The 11,667-nt window shown below is 42.1% G+C and overlaps 1 protein-coding gene across 1 annotated transcript; it reads right to left on the bottom strand.

Moving 5' to 3' along the window:
* Nucleotides 1–2,367: 2,367 nt before the first annotated feature.
* Nucleotides 2,368–11,243, bottom strand: CEBPG (CCAAT enhancer binding protein gamma). Its single transcript, XM_081107869.1, has 2 exons — nt 11,200–11,243; nt 2,368–4,305 (listed from the first exon to the last, which is right to left on the bottom strand). Exon 2 carries the CDS (start codon nt 4,207–4,209, stop codon nt 3,760–3,762), a length of 450 nt encoding a protein of 149 aa, XP_080963995.1. The 5' UTR covers nt 4,210–4,305; nt 11,200–11,243; the 3' UTR covers nt 2,368–3,759.
* Between the last annotated feature and the right edge of the window lie 424 nt (nt 11,244–11,667).

Genomic DNA, 11,667 nt, shown 5'->3' with positions numbered 1-11,667 from the left:
ATTTGTTACAATGTTCAAACTGCAGGCTCAGAGGCCAGCAAGGCAGGTGGGGAACGTTGGAGTCCTCCGTCACTGAAGCAAGCAAGCCTCGTGTTCAGTTTAAGCTGCCTGGCTGCCGGCCGCCATCTTGGCTGGCAGTTAATTTGCATATCGCCCTGATTAGCCAATGGGAAGGTTAGCGGTCGTACACCAATTACCATGTTTCTCTTTTATTAGATAGGATACCATAAATTGTATCATTAAAGGAAAAGCCTCACTTTGACATTCCTATGTTATGAACAAATTTCCTACCACTCTGGAAATGGGAACCAGAAGGGAGTGGCAAGAAATATTCAGTGATGAATAGTAAGGACCTACAGCCAAAATACCTGTGTCTCAGCGGGAACACCCGTTATTGCTTTCTCTAGTCTAATATACATTTTTAGATTAGACTAGGTGATAAAGAATATAACTAAAGAGGCATTCACAGGAAACTATATTCCTATCCATTAAGCGAAATCTAATCTTGGGCAAAACACCCCTGCTTGTCCCTCCCACCCCCACTTCAGCCCTGCCCTAGGCTGGGAACAGGAGACAGCAGGGTACCTGCCTGCTCTTCAGAGCTGTTTAACATTTGGACATTTTCTTGGTATAAAGAAACCCACAATGAAAAAGTCATTATTCCAAAGTTTTTTTATTTCAAATTCATTGAAAGAAATAAAATTATATTTAAAAAAATAGAGTATTCTCACAAACTGAGGAAAGCCAGGAACAAAAAGAACAAGTACTTTTTCCTGAGAGGCAGGTCTAACAGCTGTAGAATGGACTTTCTCCTTTCTAGCTTTTGTCAAACAAAAATTTTTTCCCCTATTTCTAAGGCATCAAAAAGCACTTGAGTGCTAATTGGGTTGTTCAGGTTCATAGCTTCAAACCCTCTAATGGGGATTAAGAAATATCAAAAACTATGATTTCCTTTATCATCAAATATTATATTGTACATACTTCTACTTTTTAATGTAAATATGAGACTTTCACATTCATGACTGGTCATGTGACCATTTTCCGGTCATATTTTATTAAAATCTTACCACTTCTTAGTAAGAATGTCCAAAGTATCTTAGCTCACACCCCAAAAAACTGAAAGGGGCCAGACACCAGAAAGAGCTGCTCTTGATCTCACCACCTGCAGCCAAGACCAATCAGAAAGCACCCATCCTTGGAGACTCGGGGTACAGCTAGAAATTTATATACTGAAGCCTAATTCCTAAATGACAGGACCTGCCAGCAAAGGCAGATCAAATCCTAATGGTTCACAAGTAACCTACAAAACAAACATTACAAAAGTCACTTTATAGTTCCCAAAGCTCTAAACTTACCATTCCCTATACTTGATTAACCTCAGTTTTATACTGATAAACCTATCAAACTAAAAACTTTCATTCCCAAACACTTCAGTAATATAGTTGACAATGGTTAACATTTTTGTCCTATGCACAAAGGACTGCTTGTGCTCAAGTTTTAATTTTGCATAGGTAACAAGAAAGCTTGAACCCATTCTTCCAAATTTCCAATTTTTGGTTCTGATTTGAAATATTGAGTACACACTCCTAATGATTTTCCTAAAGCTTCTAAGAGAGTTAAGTCAATTCATATAACTGGTAACCATTAATTCCATGGTGACATCAATTTCTGAAAGATATGTTTTAGTAAATAAGAGATTAAAATGTAACACCTATTATAGGTGCTTAAGGATTCAAGTGACCTAACTGCATCTCCAATTAGGTTAATTATAAAACATTGATCAGCTATTAAAGATTCAGTAGGATCTGTGGGTATCTCCTAGATCAGCGGTCACCAACCTTTCCGACCTCACAGACCACTGCACTGGTTGGTGACCTCTGTCCTAGTTCGTTATTCAAAACACCCATTACCAGTAGGTCACTACTCCAACCCAAAGTAAACTGGTGTTGGACCCTAATGGAAGCCCCTATTCTGTCTCCTGGCTCTATAGGGAGTAAACCCTCTTGGGACAATGGCTCTCATGGAACAACAGTAGGCTCCTGTCACTTGCAAAAGGACTCATGGCCTTATTAATTGCTGAGTTTCAGAGCACTGTGATGTCTTCTGCCCAGGAGAAGAGCACAGACAGCACGCTTCCATCAATCCAAGGGGACAACTTGAGTTACATGCTGGTTACATTGTCCCAGGTCCTAGTATGAAACAGCAATGTGCTCAAAAATAACCAAGTTCAAATGAGATACCTGGTAACGCTAACTTTTTAATCAGACAGGACTCAGTCTCTTGTCACGAGCCCAGGTACATGTACACACACTCAAACACAAACACACACATACACACAAAAAAGAGAGAGAGAAATAACTCGAAAGAGCCAAAATAGTTTAGCTAGAATTGTGCTGATTAAAAAAAAAAAAGTCGACAAGGACAATAAAAAACTACCAACATTAATACAAACCAGACTAGAGATTCCCGACTTGAGTAACTGCCATTTTTTTAGTCTCAATAAAAATGTCAATATCCTGAGTTTTATCAGTATTTTCTTTCTAAAATAATTTATGGGATATAAAAGTATACAAATAACTAAACAGAAGCAGTGGTACAAAAAGTGTGGAAGAACAGTTCACTAACTAGAAAAAGAAATATCACAAAAATATAAAAAGATGCATTTAAGTGAAATAAATTAAAGGTTAAACCTTACACTTTCAAGTTTTCTTAGACTATAGTTTTGGAAGTTGATGATGCATTTTTCTAATAATCACTTGGTTAAGTTCAAATAATCCTTCCAAGAAGTTTTTGCCTTTAAAACTCATGGCCACATGGCAGATATTTCAACACAGGTGAAAATACCTGCTGAATTGTTATTTCCAAATACTAATCAGTAGCTTCTGTGATCAAACTACTAAGACTTTATCTATACTAATTTGGCTGTCAAAATGGTATTTTTTTAAAAATGCTTCCTTTACTAGCATCTGCAAAAACTAAAATTTTAGTACATAAGTTTCCCTAAACTACTGAGTTGTTTGGTGGTGTTTATAAAAATACTAAAAAATGCCAATCCAATAACCCAAAGGGTATCCCAAAAGCATAATTCTAATATCCTTTACTTTTATTTCTTAAAAACCTATTTGCTAAGTGTTATATTTTTAAACCAAATGGCTACATACTACCTTTAAAATGCAATGGAGTTTCTTTACTTAACCTGACATTGCTACTCAAAAACTTGTACTTGTTGGGGAAACAGTACTACCTATGCTAAACCAAGGTTTATACATAACATCATTCCAAATTACAAAGTGGTTAGTTTCTACAGCCCTAAGGATTTTTAATACATAATTTAGAATGAAATCACAAATAGATTATCACAAACAGCATTCAATTTTTCTTAATCCAATTAACCATTTCCATTAAAATCCAGAACCTTCTGAATGACCTGCCAATTCTTCATTCCTTTTGTCAACCTTTAAAGAAAGCATTTCTTGGGAAGTCAGGATTTATTAAGAACATCCAGGTCTGGGACTTTTTTTTACCATATACCTTAAAAATTTGTTTCTTTATCCCAATATCATTTAAAACCAGAAATTTTAACTACATGGCTAACAATTTTAGCTAATTAACTCTTCAGTGCTGATCCTAGAAAACAACCTTCAATGGATCTTTTGGGTATTGGAACAAGACAATGTTCAGCCATTGATATGAGTGGTGTAAGTTGTCAACACCTTTCATGTTCAAGCCACAAGTTGTGAAGTTGGGAAGAGGTGCAGTCTACTGTCCTGCATTATCAGAACTTGTCATATTTTCAGTGCTACTAGGTTGCACGTTGTCTGCAAGGTTGTGCGCATGCTCAAGAAACAAATCTTTCAGTACACTTAATTCCTTAGTCAGCAATTTAATTTTTGCTTCCAACCGTTCATTCTCTTCTTTGAGCTGATTCACTCTCTGCAGGGTATCCTGTGCTTTCTGCTTGCTTTTCAACCTGCTCTTTTTCACAGCCATGTTGTTCCTCTCTCTGCGTTGACGATACTCATCACTGTTTCGATCCATAGGTGAACTCTTTTTACTTTGCTTGCTTGGAGGCACAGCCTTACCTCCTCCCCCAGGGCCAGCGGGCACCAGCTGAGGAACCTGCTGTAAGCCACTGGCATGAGCCGGAGTATGAATAACACTTATTCCATTCACTCCTGGAGTACTGTTCTGCTGCGATATCTTGCTCATTTGGGCACTCTCTCTTGCCAACACAGAACAGGCAGAAATGAGGGCACGACAATCAATGGTTTCCACTCTACACAGCCAAGAAATCTTCACATGTACCTAGTTAGAGAATAAATTGCATTAAAATATTTGAAATGACAAGATCAAATGAGAATAAACTTGCAGTACCTAACAGCAGGCCAACATTAATTATGCTGGGAAAAGTCTACAGTGACTGCCAACTGTTCCAATGTTTCAAAAGTCTAAACCATTATTAAGAAAGGTAAGTTAATACAGAAACACCATAAGGCCAAATGCAGCCCACCTGAATCCCTGAGGGCATTGCCCATCTGTGACTATTTTCAAAAATGGGAGGAAAAACACAAGAACACCACTAATTAGGCAGCACATATGAACTAATAGTACTCGGCAATCTGCCAGAGAGAAATTTGAGATTTTGATTTGAACAGGGAATAGCTGAGTTCAATTATAATAGAAGAGACACCTGCAATGAAAGGGGGGGGGGTGGGGGGGTGGGGACATTTCAATTGTTGGTTGAAGTCAAAATAGAATGCGGCAGCAGAATGCCCCCACTCCAGTATTCATCAGGAATACTGTCCTAGGATCGATGCAGGTTCCTTATTCCAGTATGCAGAGAGTGAGTCATCAAGGACTTGACTTTTCTCCCAGAGGATGTTTTATGGGATATTTTGAAAAGGTCGGGTGTTTGGTGTGTGTATGTGTGTGTTTTTTAATGATTTCAAATATTAGTAGTTTACAGAGATTTCCTAAGTTAGTTTCTTGAATCATAAATTAAGAAGCTTTGAGACACCCAATATTCTTCCCCATTCCACCATGCTTCTAACAGTGGTTTTTTTCTTCTTGACATAATTAAGAAATACATCTAAACATAGTCAAACTAAAACCACCAAGAAAAAAACAAAAGCCCTAAAGTACAAGTACGGGGGCTCGGGCTAGACAGAGACGGAGCAACTGCAGTGCCTGCACCCACTTCACACTGCCGGAGGAACCAGAGGACATGCCAGTTCTGAAATAACTGTAGTGCTGCCTGCAGAAATGAAGCCAGTTTCAAAAACTAGTCATATTTGGACTACTATAAATTCAACTAGGTCACTACAATTGCCTCAAGATGTGTCAAAAAGCATACCTAACCTATCATCACAAAGCCACTTCAAGACAAACTGGCTAAGCTGAATGAATCGTGTCCACTAAGAAGTCATAACATGCTTAAAAATTTAGAACATAGTATTATGAACCATAAAACGATCTTGTTCTCTTTTCACAAAACTGCTAAAACTGTATCATGGAGAAACCTGGAGCCAGAATTAGGAAATGCCTGAAATGAGACCATCTCACAGTTCCTCAGAAAAACTCAGTAACATCAGTAAAGGTTCACCCAAACCTTTAGCCAGGCACTTCTGTGTAAACGCTCTCTATATGTTTGCTTTTTTAAATCTTTACTTTTAAAAAGTCCATATACCCTTTCGGTTTTTGACTCGGAGGAAGCCTATAAGCCTTTCTTCAGTCATCCAGAATCCAGGTTCATCCAACACCAGCCATCTGCCCCATGCTGCCAAAGTTCAACCCCAACAAGATCACAATCATATACTTGAATTACACCAGTGAGGAAGTCGGTGCCATGTCTGTCCTGGTCCCCAAGATAGACTCCCTGGGTCTGACTTCAAAAAAGGTTGGTGATGGCATCACCAAAGCAACTGGTGATTGGAAGGGTCTGAGGACTACAATGAAACTGACCATTCAGAACAGAGAGGCCCAGACTGAGTAGTACCTTCTGCCTCTGCCCTGATCATCAAAGCAAGAGACAGAAAGAAGCAATTAAACATTAAGCACAGTGAAAATACCACTTTTGATGAGATTGTCAACATTGCCCAATCTTTGGGTTGAGAACGCTCTGGAATCTTAAAGAGATCCTGGGGACTGCCCAATCTGTGGACTGAAATGTTGATGGCCACCACCCTCACAACATCATAGATGACATCAACAGTGGTGCAATGGAATGCCCAGCTAGTTAAGAACTACAAAGAAAGGCCCTGGTCGGGTAGCTCAGTTGGTTAGAGTGTCATCCCAATATGGCAAGGTTGGAGGTTTGATGCCCATTCTGGGCACATACAAGAATCAACCGATGAATGCATAAGTAAGTGGAACAATAAATCGATATTTATTTCTCTCTTCCCTCCCCCTCTCCAAAATCAATAAAATAAAGAACCACAAAGAAAAATATTTCAGTTAAAGATCATTTGATAACCAAAAAAAATTTTTAAGTCCATATAGCATTACTTTCAACTGTTTTTAAAGCCACGCAGGCAGCCTTGAGCTAGTGGGTCATCTGTTTCACTCCAGTACTACAGCAAGAAGAAAGCTTCCTTCCAACCCATAATGGATATCTACTCCAAGCATATCTTTAATAATGGACACTTCACAATTTCCCCAGATAATTATCTATTTGGTAGAAAGTGAACATAAGTGTTTTACTCGATTTTTAAGAACTAATTTAACACCTCCTGGGATCATCTCAACAATCATAATCATGTTCATCTTATCTTTTTATTTTGCATATACCACTTATATTTTTATGAGTCTTTAAAGCTAATCTCTACAGTCAACTCAGCAATAACAATGGGATATGTAGAATGGTAAAATGCCTTCTGACTGACAATACACCACCAACTGCAGTCACTAAAAACTCTTTATTAAAGGCTCCAACCTCAGTGACTGTTCGTGCCCATTTTCTTTACATATTTTTATTGATTGCAGAGAGGAAAGGGAAGGGAGAGAGACAGAAACATCAATGAGAGAGAATCGCTGATTGGTTGCTTCCTGCACGCCTCCCACTGGGAACTGAGCCCACAACCTGGTCATGTGCCCTTGGCCAGGATCAAACCCGGGACCCTTCAGTCTGCAGACGGTCACTCTATCCACTAAGCCAAACCGGCAAGGGCTGGGCCCATTTTTGTACCCAAAGATAGGAAAGGGCTCTTTTACCTTAGTCTGACTCATCTTACCAAGCAAGGTACTAAGCTGAACATAGTAGGCGAGGTTTTGAAAAATGAGCCCTTTGGCTTGAAAAACAAAGAGTAAATCATCAAACTGTTAAAACTGTAAGAAGAGGAAATTTGGAGATAATAAAAAGCACTAAAAAACTGTGTTGTTGTTTTTTTATGTCCTTCAACTAAAGCAAGCCAAGAAAGTAGCTCTTAAAGTGAAGAGATATCCATTAAGGAAAATGAACCAAGAGAAAGGAGCCAAATGGCCTTAAAGACAACTCCTAACAGATTATCAATTTTGATTTTATACTGAGCAAGTAACTGCCTCTAAAATTTACACATTTTACAGTTTACACTGTCATTTATGCTTTTGTTCCTTCCACAAACATTTGAGCACCTACAATAGGCAAAAAAAATACATTTATTTCAAATCTGGATATTCAACCCTAGATGAAAGTCTGCTCCTATGTGGACAAACACTATTCCAGAGTTCAGTCAACAGGAAGCAGGGTGGCGCCTTGTTTCCTTGCATGTGAATCACTCAAGCAGGAAGCAGCAGAAAAAGTGAAGAGCAGTAATACTCCAAGTGTGGTCCCTGGGCCAGCAACATCATTTGGGAACTTGTTAGAATTACAAATTCTCAGGCTGTCCCAGATCTAGGAATCAGGAGCTCCAGGAACAGGGCTGAGCAATCTTGTTTTAATAGGACCTCCAAGTGGTTCTGATGACACTGAAGTTTGAAAGCCACTACTGCCGAGAATGGATCTTTAAAAACAAAAAAAACACTGAGCCCACCTGGTGTGGCTCAGTGACTGAGCGTCAACCTATGAACCAGGAGGTCATGGTTTGATTCCAAGTCAGGCCACAAGCCTGGATTGTGGGCTCAATCCCCAGTAACAGGCGTGCAGGAGGCAGACGATCAATGATTCACTCATCATTGATATTTTTATGTCTCTCTCCATCTTCCTTCCTCTCTAAAATCAATAAAAATATATTTTTTTAAAACGAACACTAAGTGGTAACATTTTTTAAATTCAAGTAATGTTCATTCAAATCAGTAACACACTGAAAACTCATAATGTTAGAATGAGCAAAACAAAAATCAAATTTTTTCATTTGGGAAAATAAACATGTCAAGAATTTTCCTAACCCTCATGTCATCCCTCCTCCCCACTACCACCACATATGTACAACCACCCTGGTCCCCCAAATTAAATTATTCACTCACATTTCCTCAGTGAAGGTCTACACTCCAAAATACTTACAGATGTTTCACCCTTGCTCCAAATCTGTTCAATCACTGATATGTGACAATTCTATCCCCACCCCAGCGGAAAAAATTTACACCCACCATCCCTCTCCATCCCAATGCCACAGAATTACCTTAGGCTGACATCATGTCTCAGGGGCACTAGTCTGCTCTGCTTTATCATGTTCCCTCCAACCACTGTCTCCAGAGCAATCTAACACTCAATTCTGAGTGTGTCACACCCTTTTGTTGAAAATTCTTCTGTGGCTCCCACAAACGAAATCAAATCCAAGGTATTAACCCTCCCTCTAGTCTAGCCCCTGCTCCCTTATAGTTCACACCTCAACAATAGTGAATCACCACCTGTCCTCTAAATGGTCCTTGCTTTCTCTTTTCTTTGTGCTTCTGTCCAATTTGTTTCCTGGTTTCTTTGTCAATACCAACTCTACAGTGTGTCTCCCTAGAGACCCAGAGGCAGGACTGTGTCTTCACTTCCACATGCCCAGCATCTACTGCAAGGCTAGGCATATAGTGGCGGTGCTCAAGAAATACTTGTTGAATACAGGCTCAAAAGGCTAAGAGAAAACATCTTTTAAATAAATGTCTTATATAAAAAAAGGACACCCTAGCATTAAAATCTCTTCAAATGACCACAATTAAATCAAGAACAAGATATCATGGTCTTACTACCTAAAGTTCAGAGTCTTTCTTAAAGTGCAGGGTTAATATCTTGGATTTGATCCTGGTTGTGGGAAAATAAAGTTCCATTGGCTACCTCAAGTCCCAGTATATACAGTGAACATCATTCTTAGCTGGTCTTTGCTTCATTTCAGTTAAGAACCTTCATTAATTTCTACTTAGTCCCATCGTTTTCCAATTAATAATCTAAAATTCTTAGGCATGTTGGCCAAGGTCTGACAACTTTTACTACAAGTGAAGTCAAGGTGAGTGAAGTCAACAGACACTCAAATGAGCAATTATTTCTATTTAGTTGTATTGCTTGCTCCATGACAAAAAACAGGGGTCCATGAAGGAGGGTACAGGGAGTATATAAATAAGAAAAGGAAATGTATATTCATTGGTCTTTTTTAAATGTTATTTTAAAATACACAAAGCAACAGTACACACCCATTGTTTATAAATACAGCTCTATTAGGAGAGCAGGCTAAAAAAAAAAAAAAATTTTTTTTTACTGCTAGGACTGGACAGCCTAAAAGGTAGAACACGCAATAAACCTGGAATTGTGGCTACCTGCATTTATCATTTATCATGCATGATCAGATGAGGCAATCTTAGACCATAAGTCCAAATTCAGTCCCCATGAGGTCCTATTTACTAGTATCTTCACCAGGCACTCACCAAGTGCTGTTAAAATCCCTAGGGAGGAAACCACCTCTCCATGATCAGATAACCTTGCTGATGTGTTTTTGTGAATTTAAAGGATATTCTGAAAAAATGAAGTTTTATTCCCATGTTTTTTAGGCAGGTATTCAAGGTGACTGAGTCAGCCAAGGGTGCCACCAGAAGCAGGCATCAAGAAATTGAAAAATTACTCAGCTCATCTGCATCCTGTAATTATTTAACCTTGTTTCCAGTAAATTCTTCCGAAAACAAGGAATTAACTTTAAGAATCGCTTATCCCAGATACCACTCAAGTGGCAATAGCTGACCAGATTTTAACTTCTAAATATCAAAAGCTTGGATGCAGAATTTCTTGGTAAAGCAAGCTCTTATAGTATTTTTACCTCAAACACTTTTGTGGGAGTTGCATATCCTACCTGAATTACGGGACACGCTCTTCAATAAGGACTCAACGGGGTGTAGGCTCAGAGACAGAACTACCAATTTTTGCGCAGCCCCTCACTGTTAAAACCTTTCTGAAACTGACACTGATAAGATGCCAGAGCAAGCATAAACCTCAGACAAGAGGAAAACCAACACTTAAGCCTTCTGAAGGAAAACATACAAGCTTACTCAGAACAGGTGATCCTCCCCCTCAAACCTGCGACTCCATCCTCTCCACCTCGGACACCTGGGCAGCTGCTTCCTGCTGAGCTCCCCCCGCCACGCTACGGAGGCGCTTCATTTCTTGCCCTTTTCTATTCAACTCGTGGTTGCTGCACATTCATCTTACCTACGTTCATTCGTAAACAGCGGGGTATTCAAGCTACAGCTCCCTAAGTGACACATAGTATTTCTGTAAAGTCACTACGTAAAAATCAGCCGCTTGCCCTGGCCGCTTTATCTCTCTGAACAGAATCCGGCACGACCCCAGACGGAGCGGTGCCGCGGGGAGGGAGCCATCCCGCGGCACTAAAATAGGATCCGGTCCACCGCCTGCCTCCCTGGGAACACCCTTTATCCGCAGGGGCCAATGCGAGCCGGACTTGTCACACCGCACAGTTCGCACAGAGCTGGGTTCTGGAGGGGGCGCATCTCGCCTTCCATCCCGTCCCGGGCCCGCGGCGAGGGGCGCCCGGGGGAGCGCGGGGGTCCGCGGGTGGCGCCGGGGCGCTGGGCGGCAGCCAGGGATGAGCTCACAGGTCCGCCGGGTGTTGCCCGCAGGTTGCATCAGACGCCGCGCGGGGCCGCCGCCCGCGACGCCGGCTGCGCGGGGCCTGCCCGGCCTGCCGGCCGCTCTGGGTCTCCTCGGGCTGGGCCCGCGCCCACGCGAGCGGCGGGCTCCGCCGCGGCCTCCGCCTCGTCCTCCTCCAGCCCGCCCGCCCGCGGCCTCCTTACCTGCGCCTCCAGCCCGCCCGCCCCCAGGCGGCCTCCACTCCGAGCGGCCCCGCGCGGCGCGGCCCGACCCGACCCAGGCCTCGCAGCGAGGAGGAGCGACGGTTACGAAACCTGCAGCCTCCGCCCGTTCCGCAGCCACCAGCTTCCCTTCCTCGCCGGGGCCGCGCGCGCTACCGCCGCCGCACGACCAATGGGAGCGTCGACCTGCAGGCGACGCGCCCTCCCCTCGCAATGGGCAGCACCACCAGCCAATCACAGGCGGCCTGGCTGCGGGAGGCGGGCACGTGGCGGAGGCGTTGGCCAAGGCGGGGCGGGGCTGGCGGGCGTGGTGGGAGCAGATGGTGGCTGGGCCCGCGGTAACCTCGCAGTTCGCGCGGGGCGGCCGCCTGGGGCTGTGGGTTCCCCGCCGTGAGAAAGGTTCTGTGGAAGTTGGAGAAGCGTAGCTTTGTGCAGGCAGCGTTCTCTTTG

The sequence above is a fragment of the Myotis nattereri genome (assembly GCF_964212035.1).
Source record: "Myotis nattereri genome assembly, chromosome: 15".
Classification (NCBI taxonomy): Eukaryota; Metazoa; Chordata; class Mammalia; order Chiroptera; family Vespertilionidae; genus Myotis; species Myotis nattereri.
This window is presented reverse-complemented; position numbering and strand designations above follow the sequence as displayed.

Bases quoted from the DNA above. Each gene is read 5' to 3' on its own strand.
- CEBPG (XM_081107869.1), bottom strand. From the start codon at position 4,209: ATGAGCAAGATATCGCAGCAGAACAGTACTCCAGGAGTGAATGGAATA.